Source organism: Arachis hypogaea, chromosome 15, assembly GCF_003086295.3.
Source record: "Arachis hypogaea cultivar Tifrunner chromosome 15, arahy.Tifrunner.gnm2.J5K5, whole genome shotgun sequence".
Lineage (NCBI taxonomy): Eukaryota > Viridiplantae > Streptophyta > Magnoliopsida > Fabales > Fabaceae > Arachis > Arachis hypogaea.
In genome coordinates, this window is record NC_092050.1 from 2,282,719 (window position 1) to 2,304,906 (window position 22,188).

General features: G+C 33.0%; 3 protein-coding genes and 1 long non-coding RNA gene across 6 annotated transcripts; 1 reads left to right on the forward strand and 3 right to left on the reverse strand.

Annotated features, from left to right (window-relative positions):
• Nucleotides 1-4,449: 4,449 nt before the first annotated feature.
• Nucleotides 4,450-5,007, reverse strand: LOC140179043 (serine/threonine-protein phosphatase 7 long form homolog). The gene is made up of 2 exons (XM_072217372.1): nucleotides 4,568-5,007; nucleotides 4,450-4,471 (listed from the first exon to the last, which is right to left on the reverse strand). The coding sequence occupies exons 1-2, from the start codon at nucleotides 5,005-5,007 to the stop codon at nucleotides 4,450-4,452; spliced, it is 462 nt and encodes a 153-aa protein (XP_072073473.1).
• Nucleotides 5,008-7,335: 2,328 nt separating this feature from the next.
• LOC112747519 (disease resistance protein RGA2-like) lies at nucleotides 7,336-11,385 on the forward strand. The gene is made up of 2 exons (XM_025795558.3): nucleotides 7,336-10,941; nucleotides 11,040-11,385. Exon 1 carries the CDS (start codon nucleotides 7,620-7,622, stop codon nucleotides 9,582-9,584), a length of 1,965 nt encoding a protein of 654 aa, XP_025651343.2. The 5' UTR covers nucleotides 7,336-7,619; the 3' UTR covers nucleotides 9,585-10,941; nucleotides 11,040-11,385.
• A 383-nt stretch (nucleotides 11,386-11,768) lies between these two features.
• LOC140179056 (uncharacterized) lies at nucleotides 11,769-13,002 on the reverse strand. Its single transcript, XR_011872681.1, has 3 exons — nucleotides 12,749-13,002; nucleotides 12,237-12,391; nucleotides 11,769-12,009 (listed from the first exon to the last, which is right to left on the reverse strand). It is a non-coding gene; the product is annotated as an uncharacterized lncRNA (long non-coding RNA).
• Nucleotides 13,003-14,065: 1,063 nt separating this feature from the next.
• On the reverse strand, nucleotides 14,066-19,157 carry LOC112747520 (probable methyltransferase PMT20). Of its 3 annotated transcripts, none has more exons than XM_025795559.2 (8): nucleotides 18,732-19,157; nucleotides 17,045-17,328; nucleotides 16,806-16,954; nucleotides 16,492-16,687; nucleotides 16,088-16,298; nucleotides 15,024-15,696; nucleotides 14,824-14,901; nucleotides 14,066-14,737 (listed from the first exon to the last, which is right to left on the reverse strand). In XM_025795559.2, exons 2-8 carry the CDS (start codon nucleotides 17,306-17,308, stop codon nucleotides 14,521-14,523), a joined length of 1,788 nt encoding a protein of 595 aa, XP_025651344.1. In that variant the 5' UTR covers nucleotides 17,309-17,328; nucleotides 18,732-19,157; the 3' UTR covers nucleotides 14,066-14,520. The 3 variants fall into 3 exon arrangements, with proteins under 3 accessions (XP_025651344.1, XP_025651345.1, XP_025651346.1); XM_025795560.3 differs by having other exon boundaries at nucleotides 17,821-18,929; XM_025795561.2 differs by lacking the exon at nucleotides 18,732-19,157 and adding an exon at nucleotides 17,633-17,801.
• Between the last annotated feature and the right edge of the window lie 3,031 nt (nucleotides 19,158-22,188).

Consider the following 22,188-nt stretch of genomic DNA (forward strand, 5'->3'; position numbering starts at 1 on the left):
CAAAGAGAAACGTTAAGGACAAATATTTTTTATTAATATTAGTCTAAAAATTTTCAATTAAGTCCATATAATATACAAATATTTTTTAATCAAGTCTTTTTAAATTAAAATTTTTGAAATTAAATTTGTAACATATAAAGACATTGAAATCATATTCCTATATTTATTATATCTTACCGTTATAAATAATACAATAAATTTATTATACTAATAATTAATTTATTAATTTATGTAAATTAACTCATTAAAAATTTATATCATTATTATTGCATATTACTTTACTACTGCCATTATTTCAGCGAACATAGGTCTCAACTTTGGATCTCTACAATACAAAAAGAGTATCATATAGTCACACCAAACATCGGGTGTATTTTATTCATGTAGGTGAAGTATTCTAAAACTTCCTAAAACTTAAACATTTGCAAATAGCCTAAAAATTTTTTATTAAGTCCATATAAATCTAGAAGTTTTTTATTAAATTCATATAATATACAAATATTCTTCAACCAAGTCTTTTTAAATTATAAATTTTGAAATTAAGTTTGTAACCTATAAAGATATTAAATCTATATTCTTATATTTATTATATTTTACCGTTATAAACAATATAATAACTTTATAATACCAATAATTAATTTATTAATTTCTATAAACTCAATCATTAAATGTAATAAATATCCATATAATAAATGTCATAATAATATTATTTAATCATAATAAATTTTACGTTACAAATATTTAAATTATACACTATTTGAACTACTTATATAAGTCTCTAATCACGATTCTTTAAAATAACATCAAATTTACCATAAGAAATTTCTTTTCAAACTATACAACATCTCAAACTTACTCAATGGAGCATCATTCATTGGACAATATAACCAAACATACGGACAATTGGTTTATCAAAGTTCGCGTGGTTCGTCTATGAAAAACATTAACACCCAAAAATAAAGAGGAGCCTCTTTTCTTAGAAATTATTATATTAGATGAAAAGGTACAAAATAAACAAATTTATTCTGTTTTTAAATTGAATTTAAAAAAAAGCTTTAATTATTTTTGTTTTTTATACTTTTAATATTATTTTATAATACTTTATATATAATTGTATTTTAATATCGTTAAAGTTAAACTTCTCTCAATTTGATAATCATTGTTCCTTTTCTAATAATTTAAAAAAATAAACGCAATCATGTTTTTAACTAATTGTTAACAATGATTTACTAACACTGGAGAGAACACCTCTTCATGTAATTGTGAAGAAAAATATGATAAAGAAAAATATGATAAATAAATTCAAACATTTGTTAGAAAAAGAAAAAGTCTATACTATCAAAAATTTGAAAATAGAAGATGCAAATGATTTGTATAGAGCAATTAAAGGTACTATGAAATCAAATTTTTTAATAACAACTATTGTGAAAGAAATCAAAGATCCAGTTTTGAATATTCTCCAACACTATTTTGAATTTGCATCACTTGAGACATTATCTGACAGAGTGGGTCAAAGACAAATTTTAACAGGTAATTTTATTTTATATTATTTCAATTATTCTTATTAAAAATAATTTATTAAAAAAAATCAACACATTTTTGTTCTTTTTATTGTAGATGTCATTGAAAAACTGCATGCAATAGAAGAAGAAGAACAAGTAGATGTTAAAAGAAAACCCACAAAAATACGAAGAATGGAATTAATACTCAAAGTGTAAAAAATATACAACCAATTCATTTTTCATTTAGATATATAGTTGTTAACAAAATACTATTAATTTTAGGAACATCGCATTGTGGAGAAATCTCTCAAATCAGATAAATAAAGAAATTACAACACAAATCAAGGGCCAAAAAATTGTTGCACTCACATCAACATTGGTTAGTGAATATAAAGGTATGATTTTTTAAAAAAAATTTTAATTTATTGTTTTTTTTAGTTCAAAGAATTATATTTTATATAATACATTAATTGACACAATACAATACGATCTTATTTTATATAACCTATTATATTATAATATTAGGTGATTATTAGGTTAGTACAACTTCAAGTACAAAAATCTATATCAATCCAGAAATTGAAGAATTCACACAGCTGACTTATGGATATTTCATAACTAATAAATCTCTCAAAAATTAATTCATTTATTTCTAATTTATATTATTTATTGATTATAGGAACCAACTTCGCCAACACCAATATCATCAGACGAAGATCACATACCTATCAAGAGGTTGAGGAGAAAAAAAAAACGATACAAATTCAAGACACGTTTTCGGAAGAAGACCATACATGCAAAGAGGGAGCAAACAACACAAAAGAAAGTGCACACAACTCACCAATTCATAAGGAACATGCCTTCATAACAACCTACGACAGAAAAAAGAAAACAACAACTCTAACAACAACCAATAAAAAAAGGAGGACGAGTGCCACATAAGAAAACCAATTCCATCAATTAAACCAAATACAAATATCAATTCCAACATCCAAATACTTTGTACTACCATTTCTTTTAAATAAAATACCATTTAAATTTATTTTTAGTTTATACATATTTCATTTAATTCTACACAACATAATAATTTTTAGTATTTATTATATATTATTATTAATTTATCGTCCCGCGCATCGCGTGGGTCACATTCTAGTTTTTATTAAAATTTGGTCAGCAGTTAACCAATAAAGAAAAAGTGAATAATTTTACACTATTAGATGTAACCTCACACCATTAAAAGCACTAATGATGACTAATTAATAACTACAATCACAAAATTTATTGGTCTCTTAGCACTCGTTTTTGAAAGAATTCAAATTATCTTATTAAATAAGAAATAATAGAATTAATTTTACACCGTGCCCTTTAAGGCGTCGCTTATTCTTTTTCGTGTGAGAGAGAGACGTGTGTATCACAGGATGGTGTGAGAAAAGAAATGTTTTACGTTGTTATGGGTTACACAAATCGGTGCATCCGATTTTTTTGTATTGTTTTTTTTTTTTAAATAAACGATCACAAATCGGACGGTCCGATTTGTGGTTTAAAAAATAAAAAAAATTTAATGTTAAAATCGGATCCTCCGATTTTTATTTTCAAAAATAAAAAAAAATTATAAATACAAATCAGACCCTCCGATTTGATCATCACTTTTTCTGTACAAAAAACTCGCATGGTCCGAGTTCTTCACACTGAAACTGAACAAAAGTTGTTTCACACATTAGTATAACACCCCAAAAACCCATAACCATGCACAACACAAACAAAGTTTCCATAACAAAAAAATGAGTCTTAAGGCGTTGGGTTCATTAATTGTTAAAATATATACTTTATTTAATCTAAATTTACTGCTTACACTTGGAACACGTCAAAAACATGTTTTTCTTAATTTATTTATAACAAAATAAATAAATGGTAATACTAGGTCGTAACAATTAATAAATATTAAATAGGACAAGTTATGACTATTTTTTACTAATTTTTTGTTATTATCAAATATTTTCGATAAATAAATAACTTTTTGAGTCAATCTATCTAAAGTCTAAACATTATTATTTCAACAGTAAAGTTGGTAGTAGTTTGTAAGTTTCTCCTTTAATTGGTGCATTAATTGAGAAGGGGAGACTACACATAAGAGGTGTGACAAGTGGGTGGGAACTGCCAAATGAAAATAAATACATTGATGGCACATTTAATGTCACATGGACATGGTAAAGTCTAATGAAAGAGGAATCATATGGAAAGGATAGGCATACTGGGGACTGGCACGTGTTACACACATGACCAGTCAGTCATAAATTTGCCAGAATTCTTCACCAAGTACTCATCGATAGGTCTAGTGTCAAGTATGGTGCACGGTAATTCTGCAACTGAGATCGAACCTCTATCTCCAACCATCGTACCATTGTTAGAGTCGTTCTGGCTATCAGACATTCTCACTACGACTAATAATGGTCAGTTACCTATTGTTAAACACAGTAAATAAATAAACTAGTATTACTATCAGAATAACAAATAACTACCAACGTATAATTTTGAACAACTTAACCACTATTTATACTTGTCAAGATTCACTGGAATGCCTAGCACCGATTGCTCCTTGTTGAACTGTCGTTTCACCCGATCAACGTGGTGAAATCAGATAATGATAAAACAGACCAGCGGGATGGCCGACAACCAGGTACCCCACTCCTCCTCCTCACGAAACTAGTGCGGGCACAGGGCCTGCATCGCAAGGTCATCGAATACTCTCCATGCAAACTGAATAAAAAAATATGTCCAACATTAGTAACCATACGCTACATAACTAACCATCGAAGAAATACCGTATTACAACACAACAAGTATTTAAAATTACAATATATTTAATTTCATGACTAACCTCATCGAACTGTAACCGGTCGATCGATATCCTCCAGTACAGGATCTTGGCCTGATGCTGATCCCTACTCTACTGCTGCGATCCAACCAACCTGACAGTAACAGAGATATACATAATTCATTAAGTAACAAACCATACGAATTAACAACAATATTTAACGCGAAATGAAAAAATAATATTTGGTTACCTTGCAGCTAGTGGATACTGGTAGATTCCTCTATCTGGTGGACACCACTGAGAAAATCTCTGATAAATCCAGCTCATCAAAAGCGGAGTGCAACCGACGATGTCCGTGACGCTCCGCTGTGCCGCCAAATAGAGTGACTGGTAAGTCCAGGCCAGCATAACAGAGCCACAAGATAACGCCCTACACTCCGCGAAGTCCCAGAGAAGTGGTAGCCAACGTACGTGCACTTGGTTGTTGGACTTGTCTGTCAACAGATACCCTCCGATCAGTAACATAATATAGCACCAGACATACTGTCGGAGGGTCTCAGGGTCATCAGTCGGGGGCATCTGGCAGACATGATCACGCAACCACACCAGCTTCAGCGTGAATGACTCCTTCCTCTGCGCAGCCTGCTGTGCCGCCATCGGAGGCCTGACACCGAGCAACTGCTCCACCATGGCCCACGTCTCCGTGTCGTACCACCTACCAAAGTCACGAAGGCATCCCCAACGGGGCTCCCATGTGCGCGTAGGCCTAGGTGGTATGCCACATCCTGCAGGGTGATAGTGACCTCACCCCACGGGAGATGAAACGTGTGCGTCTCCGGACGCCATCGCTCTACGAGTGCCGAAATCAGGAAATTGTGAAGTCCCTGAGGGGGACCGTGTCGCCGAATCCGGCCTCAGCTAGATACGGGACGATGGCGTCCAGTGGAGGAAGAGTATGGCTGACTCGCCGGGGCAGTAGAAGGCGATGCCTCTGTGGAAAAAAAATAAAATTTTAACTTACAAAGAGATAATCATAAATTTTTCTACTCTACTTAAGAACATACTTCCATGTCTCTAGTCTACAGATGTCTCTAAATTACATATGTCGGTAAACAAATCCTAATTAAGTCATACCAATCTTACACAAATAAATACAAATCTAAATTCATCATACAGTACAATCCCTAAAGCATTTTACTCAGTGTTTGTCACTACGAGACTACCCTAACAATATCCACATACTTAGATTAACCGAACAGAACGCAACTAACTTCGAAGTCAGCCGCCCCGGAGTAATGCGATGTCTCGTTCAGTCTGTTGATGTCCCTGTCGTTCTCCACCTGCCGTGCCATCACCGTATCAGTCTCAAATATGGTAGTAAAGGATAAAAAAAGGGAGAAAGAGGTTGACTAAGTCAAAATAGGGCCAGAGACACGCTGTAAACGACTTATACTTATAAGCACGGTATGGCCTTATCTCGTTTACAGTGTGAACGAGATAAGACTAAGGAATTTAAATTGGTAAATATTTTTTAAATTATTTATTTTGGTAATTATTAGATTTATTTTATTTATTTAAATAAAAAATCCTTTAGTTCAGCCGATTCAATAGGTATTTCTATATCTAGAATCTTCAGGTTAGATCTTGCATATTAAAAAAAAATGTAATAAAATTAGAAAGGTTAAAAACAAATAAAATCTTTGGAAATTTTAATTTTGTGTCAGTCATTTCTCCTGAAAATGTCATGGACTTTCACTTGTATACTATGGTGATAATTTCATGTGAAGTAATTTTACATTGCAAAGGAATCTAAGTGGGGCAAAAAATCTGCTTCATGCAAGCAACAATAATTGCTTAATTTTTTCGTACACTTGAGACCCTTTTTGGATCGGTTCAATCGTGAAGCAAAAAGTGTGTACTATCAATCTATCATCTTATCTTATCAATGCTTTCATATGCAACTATCAAACACACAAAATTAACACAGAAAACACAGAAGTTCCCCCTTAATTAATTTGTAATTGCCCACCTCTTGTGTTCATCTTGTTCTGATTAACATTCATATTTGGCTCTAGAACACTAGCGTTTGGTGGAGAGACAGAGACGGAAATACTGAGACTGAGAGACAAAGACTAAGAGACAGGAATTGAAATAAATCTCAGTATTCTGTTTGGTGCAAAATGGGAGACAGGAATTGAAACAAGAATGAAATTCTAATTTAATTTGCACAAAGGATAAAATTGGAATTAATTAATTGAAATGAAAGTATTTTAGGTATAAAATGTTATTAAAGTTTTAGTCTCCATCTCTAAAAATTTCGGTTCTCTGTGTCCTTACTTTTTAGAGGTACTAAAATACTGAAATTTTAGAGACAAAGACAAAAATTTTAGTACAGTCTCTGAACTAACAAATACGATACCGAGTCTCAGTCTTTCAGTCTCTATCTCAGTACCTCAAAACAAACGCTATTAGAACAAAAACTTCAATTAAACAAATACTCCCTCTGTTTTATTAAATTCATTTACTATGCACAATATATAATTTATTGTAACCCAAGCAAATTCCACAAAGTAGTTGTGGAATCTACATCACTACATGAGAAACATTTATTGTCTTTTGAAAAATAAACCATATAATGAAACATTTTCCTAACATTCAAAATTACTAATTTATGTTAATTTGACTTGGACAACTACTCTCTTTGAATGGATAAAACCCCAGAAATCTAAAGTCCCTTTAGAACCTCAGGTCAAGTTGAATTAATCTTATTATAAGATACAAATGCTAGTATCAAATGTGTGAAACAAATGTGAGAAGAGATAAAGAAAATGTGTGAAACAAATGTTGATTTATATAGTAAATATGTATAAGAACAAGTGATAAGTATGAAAAGAAATAAGGAACTAGATTTTAATTAAATTTATATCTATTAAAATTTTATGATTTATAACAATATGTATTTTCAATAATATTAAAAGAATGTAAATTGTTGAAAAGAAAAAGAAGTGATATATAGACGGCAAAGACATTACGTAACTTATGAGTACAATTACACAAAAAGAGGAATACATGATACATTAGAAAAATCTTTCATTTCTAATGCTGCAAAATTGAACCCTCCCAAACTTGTCATGTCAAGATCAAGAGTGAAGACTAGAGTCAGGCCTTCACATGCTGTAGTGTAGGACCCATTTAACTTCGGAGAATAATACTAATAATTTCATAATATATATGGTAGATCTATCTTCCTCTTAGTGCACCACCAAACAAGACTCTCTAAGCATTCCTTCATTCATTCTATAATGACAGACGCTTTACTTGGAATTGTCATTGGAAAATTGAACACTTTTATACAGGGTGAGCTTGCAGCTTTCTGGGGTGTTAACTCACAAGCTAAAAAGCTATCCTCGAGCCTCAAAATGATTCGAGCTGTTCTCCAAGATGCTGAAGAGATGCAGATAAAGAGTAATTCTGTGAAGCTTTGGCTGCAGGATCTTTCAGATGCAGCATATGTTTTAGATGATATCTTGGAAGATTGTTCAACACAGTCAAACCTGCTACAACTTGAGCAAACAAGCTCTGGGGTTGTAAGAAAGGCACACGGCACATGGTTGGCCTCTTTGCATCCCAAGTCACTTTATTTCCGCCGTGACCTCGCCAAGAGGATGAAAGAGATCACTAACAGGCTCCATGAGATTGATGAAAGAAGGAGGATGTTTAAGTTGCGTACAGGTGTCATAGGGAGGCAACAGGAAGATGATCAACAGCGTCAAACTATTTCTGCCATCCCTAAGCACCAGATGTATGGAAGAGACCAAGATAAACACAAGATTGTGGAGTTTCTCACCAAGCATGCCAGTGGCATTGATGGCCTCTCTGTGTATCCCATTGTTGGCATGGCAGGACTTGGAAAAACAACACTTGCTCGATGGGTCTTCAATGACGAGAGGGTGATCCAGCATTTTGATTTGAGAATTTGGGTTTGTGTTTCCACAAACTTCAATATGATGAGAATTCTACAGTCCATTGTAGAATCCTCCACCGGAGTGAACCCAAACCTCTCCACTTTAGAAGCAATGCAAAACAAAGTTCAACAAGTACTGCTGGGAAAACGGTATTTGCTCGTTCTAGATGATGTGTGGGACAATGTCAAATGGGAGGATTTGAAGACCGTGTTGAATTGTGGAGGTAGTGGAATCAAAGGAGCTTCAGTTTTGGTCACCACACGAGATCCGAGTGTGGCATCTGCCATGGGAACATGCCCTGCTCATCACTTGTCACCATTATCCGAAGATGACAATTGGTTATTGTTCAAATACCATGCATTTGAATCAGACAAAGAGGAGCACACAGAGCTTGTGGCAATAGGCAAGAAGATTGTGAAGAAATGTGGTGGTTCCCCTCTTGCATCTAAAGCACTTGGAAGCCTTTTGTGCAATAAAAAGGAGGAAATACATTGGGTGAATGTATTGGAAAGTAAGTTTTGGGACAAACTTGAGGATGATTCTATTATTGTACGTGCTTTGAAAATCAGCTACTTCAATTTGAAGTTGTCATTAAGACAATGCTTTGCTTTTTGTGCCATTTTCCCCGAAGATTTTCGAATGGAAAAGGAGCAACTTATTCATCTTTGGATGGCCAATGGTTTGATCGAATCCGAAGGGAAGTTTGAGATTGAGCATGTTGGTAATGAGGCTTGGAAGGAATTATGTCAGAGGTCATTTTTCCAAGAAGTTAACATTGATGAATTGGGAAGAACTACATTCAAGATGCATGATTTATTTCATGAACTTGCCCAATCCATAATGGGAGAAGAGTGCCTAGTTTATGATGAGCCTGCAAGCTTGACCAATTTGTCTACAAGGGTCCACCATGTCACTTGTTTAAAACCAGAGAGGAAGGTAAACATGGATCCCTTCAAGAAAGCTGAATCCTTGAGGAGTATGATTAATCTTCTTCCATTAGATGATTATCGCAATCTTAATGGGTTGCCACCATTCAATTCTCTCCGTGCACTACGTACAAATGCTTCTCAACTCTCAGCACTTAAGAGTTTAACGCATTTGAGGTACCTGAATCTGCGTAGCAGCGGTATCACAACACTGCCTGAATGTGTTTCGAGGTTACAAAAATTGCAGATTCTGAAGTTAGAAGACTGTCTATATCTTTCTTGTTTGCCCAAACACTTAACACAATTGAAGGATCTTAGACATCTCCTAATTGAAGAATGTCAATCATTAGTAGAGATGCCTCCGAATATTGGCTAGTTGAAATGTTTGAGAACATTGAATCTTTTTATTGTGGATAAAAAGGAAGGGTATGGGTTATCAGAGTTGCGTGATTTACAGCTTGGAGGCAAACTACACATCAAGGGGCTTGAAAAGGTCATAAATGAGGGTGATGCTAGAGATGCTAATTTGAGTGCTAAGAAGAAGTTGGAAAACTTATACCTGTCATGGGACTCCTCTGATTCAAGGTGTGGTGCCAATGCTGAGAGAATACTTGAAGCCCTTGAGCCTCCCTCCAATCTCAAGAGTTTTGGGATGAATGGTTACAGCGGAGTAGAGTTGCCTAGCTGGATGCAAAATACTTCAATTCTTTCCAGCTTAGTTATGGTGATACTCTATGATTGCAATAACTGCAAGCACCTTCCTCCGCTGGGTAAATTACCACATTTAACTGTTCTTTATGTATCTGGAATGAAAGATGTGAAGTACATTGATGATGACTCTTATGATGGCGTGGATGAGAAGGCTTTTAAGTCGTTGAAGTACCTGAGCTTATCGAAGCTGCCAAACTTGGAAGGGATGTTACGAGATGAAAGAGTAGAAATGCTTCCACTTCTTTTTAAATTAGAGGTCTCGTGTGTCCCTAAGATTAAGTTGCCACTCCTTCCATCTCTAGAGCACATTTGGATTAAAGGAACAGGGTCAGACTCTGATCATAGTGATAGTGAAGGTATGGCTTCCATCCTAGAGGCTATTGGGCAGAATATGCAGCATGTCAAGACCCTCCGCATTTCAGACTTCCCTAAACTCAAGGCATTACCCCATGAATTAAGCAGCCTCAGCTCGCTACAAAAGTTAGAAATTATTCTTTGTAATGAACTTGAATCGTTTTCGGAGAATGTGTTGCAAGGTCTGTGTTCTCTCCAAAGTTTGAAAATTCATTCGTGTAAGAAGCTCAGATCCTTGTCTGAAGGTGTGGGACATCTAACTCGTCTGGAGAGCCTTGATATCATGATTTGTCCAAAGCTGGTGACTCTACCGAGTAGCATGAATAAATTAGTTTCGCTTCGTCGAGTTTATATCTGTTCTTGTGATACATTGCCAGAAGGCTTACAACATGTCCCTTCCCTCCAAAGTTTGGATGTGTATAACATACGTTCAATTCCTGAGTGGTTGGGGGACTTAGCTTCTCTTCAAAAGTTAGATCTCTACTGTAAGGGGTTAAGGTCACTGCCCAGTAGCTTCCGAAACCTGACAAACTTGCGTGAGCTATCTATTTATGGGTGCCATAAGGAGCTGCAGAAGCGATGCACCAGAGTAACAGGACAGGATTGGCAAGCCATTGCTCACATCCCACAATTCAAACTGGTTCCCATTCATGAAGAAACATTTTCTGGTATCAATTCATCCCTTTATTCTGTTTTTACTATTAATTTATGCTTGTATGAATCAGTATCTCGCCTTTCATAACTATAACTTAATCAATGTGCGTAGATAAAATCAGATCTAAATGGAGATCGTGGCAGCTAAAAAGAGACCAACGTCGTCATCAGTTTGCTAAACCTGATACATTTGACTATCTGGTTTCCTTCTTTCATTGGTACAAAGTGAAAGTGGATGATGATTGAACCCTGATCCTGAGGTCAGGAACAAGTAAATAGAACTCCAGCTTGCACCTGTGTCGAGAATTTTGTTCTAAACGGAATATATGGAATATAAGAAGGGCCAGATATAATTATGTCACTTTACATATCAAATCAAAAATGCTATGTATATACCAAAATCATCTATTATATATTTGTGTATAAATATATGTGTTGTGTAACTCATTTTCAAGGTATATTTTGTATTTCAGAATGTATTTTATACTAGCTGCTGATTTTTATAGCTGATTTTGGAGTATACCTAGCTTGGTTGCTGTCATGACCCGAACCAAGCCATGACTGGCGCTCAAGGGACAAGTTCCTCAGCAAGCCAAACGACCAAATTTTCAGAAAAATGGACAGAATCTCTTCTGTTTCTAGGACCTTACCAACATAAATATTAACTCCCTATATTAATAATAAACCTCCATTTCCAAGATAATAACAACATACTCCAAATTATATCCACAACCAAATATATCCAAAATACGCATCATATATATATATATATATATATATATATATATATATATATATATATATATATATATATATATATCAAGTTGATAACTAGAGTATATAGTTAAAACCATAAGTCTTACATAACCAAATCATAATCACTACCTAAACAGTTCAAGATTCAAAATAACATAACCTACACGAGGATCCTGCCTGTGACATATGGAGCATTGACATAATCTAGATTTTGAGCAAATGTTCCATTACATAATTACTTAGCCATTGGAAAGAAGAAGGGCTCACCAAAATGACTAAGATCTACTGAGGGGCAGGTGGAATGGAACTTGGAATGACTCCTATATCTGAAAAACATGGGAATATAATAGGGTGAGTTTTGCAACTTAGTGAGCAAACATTACATCTATAACCCACACGAGACAATACAGAGTTTACCTTGAAAATTATATTTCTTTTCAGAGATGAGGAATTCATATTAATTAGTTATATAAACAGTGGATAAATAGTTAAGCGGATGAACTGAAATGGGAGTTCTCATTCCAGAAGTCAAATCAAATCAAATATTACACACCTAGGGCGGCTCCACCTCCAAGGGTAGTCCTTTCCTCTAGTGTGCCCGTACGGTATAACAGATCCAACATGTGGCCTACACGTTAGGCTAGCAACGCCCCTACTAGCTGAGGTCTGAGCCAGATACATCTAGGTTAACGTCATAACTGCCGTTAACTACGGTTTTCTAGTCAGAGTCTCCCAAACCAATCCAAACCAAATTACTTATAAAAATCTCTAGTGCTTATAACATACTACTAAATTCCATAGCAAATCAATATATATAGGATTGCATACTAAAATTTAATTAAAATTTACATAAGGTCAAATAAGAAAACATTTATACTTTACAAAATATATAAATATCGTCTCGTGTGTATTTTTATAAAATTGTAAGTTTCACAAATCAATATTTATTTTCAAAAATTCAGAAATCACAATAATAAAATATTTTCAAACTCCAAAATTAATGATTCAACATAGATATTGATAATAATATATTTAAAAATAATTATAGATATAATATCCACTCACAACTTGATTCAAAAGAACCGGAAGCAACTCTGAGCGCGTCAACGAGCTACCAAATGATGTCCAATAATTCTACAACTCTAGAAATATGACAATAATGATATTTGTGAGCTACTAATATTGTCAATTAACATAATCTTACTCACCTTGACAAAAGCCCCAAATTTTCTAACCCTAATAACCCTAATTCGGATTTATACATGCCCATAAATATATAGATGACAAAAATTGGGAATATGGCTAATTATTGAGTCAAAGAGTTACCTTGAAGTCTCAATAATAATTGGAACTCAAATTTGAATGCTTCCTTCACTCATTAGTATGAGCTTCTTGATTTGGGGTTGTGAAAAATAAAAATTTACTTTGAATATAGATGATATATTAAAATAGAGATAAAATAAAAGGGTAAAATGAAATCTGGTGTGTATATGCATGCATACATCAATCACACATATTGGAAGAAACCTTTTGCTGTTAATTGCACGGAAGCACCAACCAACTCATATTCTCCCCCTCAACAAAACTTGGCTCTGCTGTGTTTTTGCCAATGTCTTTTTGACTTAACATTGTGTTTTAGAATTTTATATTCTGAATATGTTGACCTATTTGTTAATTATTTATGAGTGGTTCTACATTAGTTTGTGATGGAAACTGTATTGGACAGTTATTTTTATTCACTTTATTTGATGGAAAAAGGACTAGGGTTTCTAAAACACTGTAATATGTATATTGATTCAAACTGGATTCTATTTCTATATATACTATTTTCAGATGGGTTATTGTGGATTTGTGGTTAAGAAAAGTTTCACATAGCTGAATTGCAGGGAAACCTCCAACCAACCATTTTTCAATTACAAATTGGGGTATTAGGATGCTGACAGTGATGATGGCTGCAACACTATTTAACACGGCTTAGATCTTTTATGTGTTAGTTTCATTATTGCTATAATTAAAAGTTACAATGATTTTAAGCAGACTGAGCTCAGTTGAACAATGTCTTATTTGGCAAATTAAATTGCATGTGAATAGATTCGGCCTTCAATATATAGGAACTTTAATGCTTGAGCAATGTATTCAGCACTGAAAACCAAAACTGCAATCAGATATCTATAATTTATGTAAAACCAAAATTGCAATGATGCAGCATTGACTGAAAACAAGGGTTTATGAGAAAGAATGCAAACAACGTTTCTAAGGACCAAGAAAAGTGACAATACTTTGTGATTATTATGTGCCTAAATATTGTTGCAAGTACATAACATTTCATGCCATACATCTATCATCCACTTCATCTACAAGTTATCATGAACAAAATCTGTATAGTAAGTAACACTCAGTATTAGTATTGTGTTATTCTCTTGTAAAGTATTCGAATTCATGTAAAACATAGCATATCATATGGTTCCTGTGAGATTTAAAACTTTGATTTCTTCACGTGAATTATCCTGAATATTACACAACAAAATGAAGATAAAAGAAGAAAGGGAGAAAGAGGAGTTTCCGATACATTTGATGGCAAATAAAGAATATATGTATATGAAAATTTTCTATATAACTTAAAAAAATCAGATTATTGTTACCAAATCTTCATTTTGATATAAATTTGAACTTGACTGATTCTTGGTTTTCAACTTTGTCACAGAATGAATCAATCATCAATCATCAATCTTTGTTTGAGAATGCCTTCTGAATTCGTTTCCCTTCACTTCTACTTCTGAGGAATTACGATTCTAGCCATCCCTTGTCTCATATCACTGCTTCAGCACACCAACTTGTCATCTTGAACTGGATGACTGCCATAGCTTCTTCTGGCATATCAATACCTTCTCTTTCTCGCTGCTGTACTCTGTGTTCTCTATGCGGCATGTCCATCTCATACCCTTGGCAATGGTTGCAATTGCATCCACAAAATAAGTAGACTCCCTAATGATAGCGTGCCCAGTAGGTCTCAAAATTCTGTCCATCTCCAGCAACACATACTTCATCTCACATCTGCCAAGTAACAAAGTTCAGAGTAAGTTAATACAGTGTGCTTGATACATTTGATTATCACAAACCAGATAACTATTAAAAGTTACCTGTGGCTTTCTGCAGTGAAGAGTCCATCAAGATGAAGGAGGTCATAAGTACGAGGATATGTGGAGAAAGCTTCACACCTGCCAAATATTAAGATTAACATGAACACCAGATATAATGATAAGAGATAAATACATATATGCATCAAACACAGAACATTATGGTTCACATTTATGACTTCATGAAGAAGAAAAATTGTTACCAGTCCTGGAAGGTTCCAATGAGGCCGCGATCATAGACCACAGGGAGCGTATTCTTGCCATAAGATGAGACCACATTCATAACCCACAGGGGATCATTGATCAAGGCTGCAGCGAAACCTCCATATACTGTGTTCATGTCCATCACATTCCTGATCTTGCTAGTTCCAAGATCAGGCAACAACTTCTTGTAGTGCTGAATGCGCTTCTTCCACTTGCTGTTATCATGACTAAAAGTACTAGAACTGGCACCATGGACGAGCATAAGCCGTTCAGGTGCGTAGTTCAATCGCTCAGGCCACTTAGGCATGTATGTTAGAGCTGATTTCTTATACTTTGGTTCTGGAACCATGAAACAATGACGGAGTGGCGTGTACCATCCTGCATTAGCATCAAGGCTGTCATCACATTTCGGAGGATAGGTCTCTCTTGGAAGCTTATCATAGCAATTGTTGTCTTTTGCCTTCTGCCACACAGCAATATCATCCTTTTTGTTGTACAACTTGAAGCACAATGAAGTTAGCAAATCTTGCAACTTATCGTAGTCTGATTTTTGCTCTTCCACGGTCGTGTTCCATCCTCGCCACCTGCGCTCATAGTTGACTGGTGGGCCGGACAAGACCCAGAATCCTCCGGGACGAAGAATACGGTGTATTTCGAGGAGATAAAGTCCACCTAAAAGCAGATAAAATATCACTTCAATTAATCAATGAAAGTTTAGATGAAACTTCTAAACTCTAAACAGTGAACAAATCATCTAAGCAGAAAAAGTAGAATGAGATTTTGCAGCCTGAAATAAATGTGGAAACTTTATTACATTAGTTACATGATCAAGGATAGTTAACAATCCTACACTTGAACATGCTTATCAGGCCAATTGAAAAAAGAAAGCAGCTCTGAATTTACATGATTTAAGAACAAAGCAATGAAACAAAAACATGCTTAGTAAGATCTGACAAAATTAGATGCTTATTGGGATTAGTTGTAAAGCTGAGTTCTTAACAATGTTGCATAAACAAATAAATCATGTCTAACAACTAAAATCCAAAATCCTCTCAATAATTACCGAATTCTGTCCATGGGATAAGGCATCTGGAGCAGTGAGCCATATCAAAGGAGTTTGCTGGGAATGGTAATCTCTGTGTAGAAATGACACCAAGAATTGCAGGGATACCACGCTCTAGAGCGAATTGAACCTGAGCTTCATGGTTATCTCTTGGAGCAAGAGAAACTGTTAGAATCCCTCGATCCAACAAGTCACCTCCCCAGCTAGCAACCTAAAGCAAATCAGAATTATGGTGATTAATTGAAATTTCACTCTGTGAAATTCACATTGTGGTCACAACACAATAATTCATTTTAAAAAAGGAATCTTCAGAAGTGTAATTTCCATTGCTATTGGCAGAACATATACCAAGAAAAGAGAAAATAAATAAATAAATGAAAGATGAAAGAATCATCTAAACTCACCCCACAACCAGTATCAATGGCAGTTCTCACAGTTCCATCTTTCATTCCTGGGATCAGATCTTGCATTAAATCAACATACTCACCAACACCATTGGGGAACATAGTACCTCCACCAGGAAACTGGAATTTGTCACCTTCCTTTCTCAACCAGTGCTGATTAGATTTTTGCTTGTTAATCCAGTCATATGGCACATTCCTGCCATTAGATATAACAGAAAATTTGAACATTAGAGAAGTAACTAAAGAAAAATCTTAACAAAGGGATTATCAATATTGTGATTCAACTCAAAAATAGTATATTATAATTATTATACCTGTACCAACATTCATCTCTACTCTTTGGCCATCTAATTGGAGGCTTATATCCATTTGGAGGAGGAACTAAGCATTCTTTCCTCTCGAATATCGGAGGGCAATGGCGTTCCAACAAGGTGAGCCGATAAGTCCCATACTTTCTCCATCTCTGTAAAAAATTATGCATGGTTAATGAATAACAAGACTTTCTTGTAGAAATCCAAAAGCACCTACATGAACTGCTATCAATAATCAATACCTTTGGATCTGTGCATGGGGTGTAGTCTTGATACTCCTTGCTGCATTCTGGGAAACTGATGGCTTTAGTTACTAGAGAAACAGCTGTTTCTGAAGAAGGATCCATGTTCCTATGATCGGTGATGGCGACAACCGGATCCTTTCCAGAAGAAAAGACTCCACCGAGGTAGAAAGATGCTCCACATAGAACAATAACTGTGATTGCCAAGCTGACATTCCTGTTCTTGTCTGGATGGTTGATCGGTTTTCCATCTTTATGCTTCATTGTTATATTCAATTAACTATCTGCAGAAGTGCACATATTAAAACTTCAGTAACAATTCCTCCCATCAAATCATATAATGATAGATACAAGCAAACAACAAAAATAGATATCATTTTGTAATCATGGATAACCATTATTCTAGAAAAGGACACCAGCAACTAACAATAGCTACTCTAACCACCCCCTATAACAAGAATCCAAACAAGAAGCAGCATCTGGCAGATGCCTGAACACTGAAAAGAAGTGGAAACATCAGATGAAACAAATTACAAACCAAGCTATTCAACTTGAGAAAGCCATTTGATCAGAATTACTACTACTCACCCTCCCACAAAGAAGGATAAGGGCCAACAACACACTTTTAGATCAAATTACAGTGGCAAAGGTAGAAAATAACCAAGAAAAGACAACAAGAAGCAATGCTGGTTAGATTAACTGAAAGCAGAACAAGCACACACACACACACATAACAGTACTTCAAAGTAGTACAGTTCCCCAGCCAGATCTAGTACCTGACACAAATTCCCAAGGTAGATCCAATTTTGGCACAGAGAAAAAATGGCAAAGTGGAAAAATAAAAAAAGAAATTCTTTGATAAAAAAATAAGAGTAGAAAAGGTTTTAAATGATTAATTCCAGCTGGTCAATATTCAATAACAAGATGGGCAAGGTTAAGGTGTTAGTAAATGCATGAAATCTGATTCTGCCGACACTAAACAACACTTTCCACTCCATGTTAGTGCCACATTTGCCTTTATGACTTTCACATGGGAATGGACCCCACCAAGAACACAGGTCCCACTAGAAGCAAAAGACACAACCAACCTTGTGAGTTAGATCTCTTTCCTCCTGAGTTCCAATTTCCAACCCATTCACTGACACAAAACAAAATACTAAAGGGAGAAGCGGTGGATCTCACCCAAAAAAGAAAATGGAAAAAAAATGGTATAATCACTTATATTAATGAACATCATTTTCTTGACATGTACGAAAAGCTCCCATCATTCTTTTGTCAGTGATGAATCTCTGATCAGCTAACTCTGTTCTTGTTCTGAACCATTGCAACCATTGGCTATGCAAGTGCACGTTTTTACACAAATTGAGCAAAAGCAAAGAAACACACACAGCTTTAGGAGCTGGTTGTGATTCAGAGACAAAAAGGAATGATTTTTTTGAACAATTCTGAGACCCAATCACGAGTCTGGTTGAAAATTGAGCAAAAGATAAAATCTTGAAGGAGAACACACTACACACATAGCAACAGCGAAAAGCAATAGAAGTAAAACAAACAAGAACATTGATTGATAAGAGCAACGAAGGTGGAACCAGATCTGTGAAGTAAAAACTAAAGAATGAAGCTTGAAATCGAAATAGATCTGAAAGTGAAAGACGAAGAACAAGTAAAAGAAATGGCACGCACGTACCTTGAAAGAATTAATGTTGAAGAAAGTGGGAATTGCGTGAAGGTTGAAGAAGGAAAAGGAAAGAAAAGGAGAATGAATGTGTGTGAAGGGAAGAAGTGAAGAATGAAGAACCATTTATACAACTATTAAGACGCCATATGCTTCGCTGTTTCAACTTCCATAGCTTCTTATCTCATTCTCTTTGCCTCCAATAATATTCTTAACATAAATGGTAACTAAATATTTTCCCTAACTGAAATAACCAAAATATACGTACTCCATTATTATTATTATTATTACAGAATAATTTGATTAATTGTTCGTGTAATATTTTAAAAATAAAAAGATTAATTATTTCTAACAACTAAGTGCTCATTTTACTCCTTGAAATTTGACGCTTAAATCAGATTGGTTATTGAAATTTTTTTATGTTGAAATCTTCTTCATGAATCATAGTAGACCTATTAGCACTTTGATTTTGTTATTGCTAATAAAATATAGCATTTATAATTTAGAATTTATGATTAGTTTTTTTAAATATAATACAGGATTTTGAATATTCCATAATATCGAAGTTTCTAACCATGATATTATATGAGTTTTTTATTCAAATTGATTCCAAATTAATTAAATTCTTTAAATAAAACTCTAGCTCTCTAAAATTTACCTAATCCTTGGCATCCTTTTTTTTATGTCCAAGCTACATGCAAGCAATTTGAAATATTAAGTATGATCACATATTTAATTAAGTTGTAGCAGAATAATATGACGTTGTTTTAGTGACATTCATTCATCACAAGTTCAAAACAATTTTTTTTAGGCCTATTGTTACTTTATTTAACAATCTATGTTAGCATTTAATAAAACAACATTATTTTTTTATTAAGTAAAACTCTTTTTTTTGTCCTTCTTCAATTTATATAACTTACAATTTAACGATTGAAAAATGACAATTTGTCTTCTAATTATTATATTTTTTTTCTGTTAGACGTATGAGCCCTTATATAAAAATATTTAACAAAAAATCTCAAAAAATAATTACATGTGACGTTAGTTTGTATGATATGGCATTTATTTGGAATTGTTTATCGTCAGTCATTAAAACAAGGTTGCAGTTAGATGATAACTATTTGATTGGAATATCATTTTAATGATTATGTATGTGTTAAATAGTCTCAATCAAATAGTTACTATTCGCATAGAATTGATGAAGGCTAGGTCATACAAAGTATTTTTCGTCATCTTTTACTGACAATTTTGACAGAAAGACTTAGGAGTCTAATAGAAAAGAAGAATAAAAGCCGAATTGTCATTTTCCAATTGTGAGTTGTCTAAATTAAAAATAGAAAAGGGGTTTTAGTTATTTTTATTTTAGACAATTTTTTCTATTGGGTGCAATCTATAAAGTACGTACTTATATAGAAGGAAGCTGATTGAGTAACTTGGTTGGCCGTACCCTGCTTTCAAGACATGCACTTTGGCCAAAAATACTTAAGATTTGTTCATTTTATTTATTTTTATGACTACAAAATTTTCTCTCCTTGGCTAAAAACATTATTGCTTCTTCCATCGTTAGTTACTTTCTTTTATCTTCTCAACATCAATAATGATGTGAATGCGACTTATCAAACTGAAAGGAATGTATTTTACTATTTATGTGTCTTCCTTTTTTCACTACTCTCTCCGATTTGATATCATATGAGTTTCTTTTACTTCAAGAAAACAATTATAGTGATGTTGATATTTTGCTCCAAATTAAATCAATCACTGCTTTTGTAAAGGTTAGGACATTATTAACAATAATGTTTAATTATTTGCTCACTTGGTTCAAATTTCGTTAGATTATTTCATACTTCAAGATATATATACTACTTATTATTATATCAATTAATTATTTTTTAAATTAACAAAATATTTAATAAACATAAATATACAGATTTTTATATTGGATTGTAAGTGTAATTAATATTTAGTATTTTCTTATATTGCAGTTATATAATTATCTAATTATACATCTGTAAGTAGTTAAAATACACTTTTATATACTCACATTTTTTTCACTGAAAATACGTCTATAAGTTAATATAATAATATAACAAAATATATTTATAAGAAAGCTAATTACTCTAATAAACGTATCAAAAAAAATTTCGTAAATTTAACTTTGAAAATGTTTTTTTATAGCAAGTATAATAGCCAGTAGATATAGATTTTCGGGATGTTCATCCTAAATTGGTCAAGAACTACATATAGTTAGGTATAATATAGTACTACTATGTGGTCTAAATTATCTAAATTAAGAATCTTATTCTTGAAAGATATAAAACTTGTAATATAATAAACATATTACATATATACTTTATTTATTTAATGTTAATTTCGTAGACCTAATTTCATTATATTAATAAACTTAAGGAAACCTAATTCGTACTTCATGCTTGCCATGATGACGACCACTGTAATCTAGTATACATTTTTTATAAATAACAATTATTTTTAAAAATAATTCATTAAAATTGGTTTTATTATATATATAAATTTTAAAAATTATAATAGTTACTTTGATAAGTTGAAATAAAAATAATTTTTAATAAATATAAACTACAACATACCGTTAGTAAAATAAAAATTTCATACTTTATTTCTTCTATATATACAATGCTTTTGCTGTATATATACCTGGTGCTTGAAAATCAAATTAAAATGGGGATTTGAAATTAACCATATATAAAAATATATATATATAATTATACATCAAAAGGAAAAGTTGCATTAGATCTATTCTACGCAAGTAGTGTGCCCACAAAAGTTGACAAAATTGATAAGTCTCAATAATTCAATTCACTGCCGACACAAAATTGAAAATTGGATATTGGATGAAATAAACCTAAACTTATATATTTGCTATATAGAGAAATTTCATATGATATATAACGTCTATATGATTTTATTTGAATTTAATTTTCAAGTACTATCAATATAAAGAATTTTAGATAAATAATTAGTTATTATTATTACATCATCATAAATATAAGTAGTAATTAATTTTTAAATTTATTATTTAAAAATATATGAATATATAAATTTAATTACATAATTATATAAAATTATTTATACTGTTATAAAGGTAGGTATTAAAATTAAATTATTATTTTATTTTATTTTTCTCTTTACATGTGGCACATAATATATGTATAGAATTGTGTATATATTTGAATGATATTCAAAAGATGTAATTTTGATCATTAATTATTAGTAAAATAGTTTTTATTTGTTATAGTATATTATTATTATAATTAAAATATTTGTGCATTATTAATAAAAATGTTAATTATTAGAATATATACTTACTTTAAAATGTGTTCACAGTAATTACTAATAAAAGTAAATGATATATAAATGGAAAGTAAAAAAGAATTCGCAAAGATCAATGGTGGGTAGATTCAATATCAGCACTACTAATTAATTAAGTACTAGT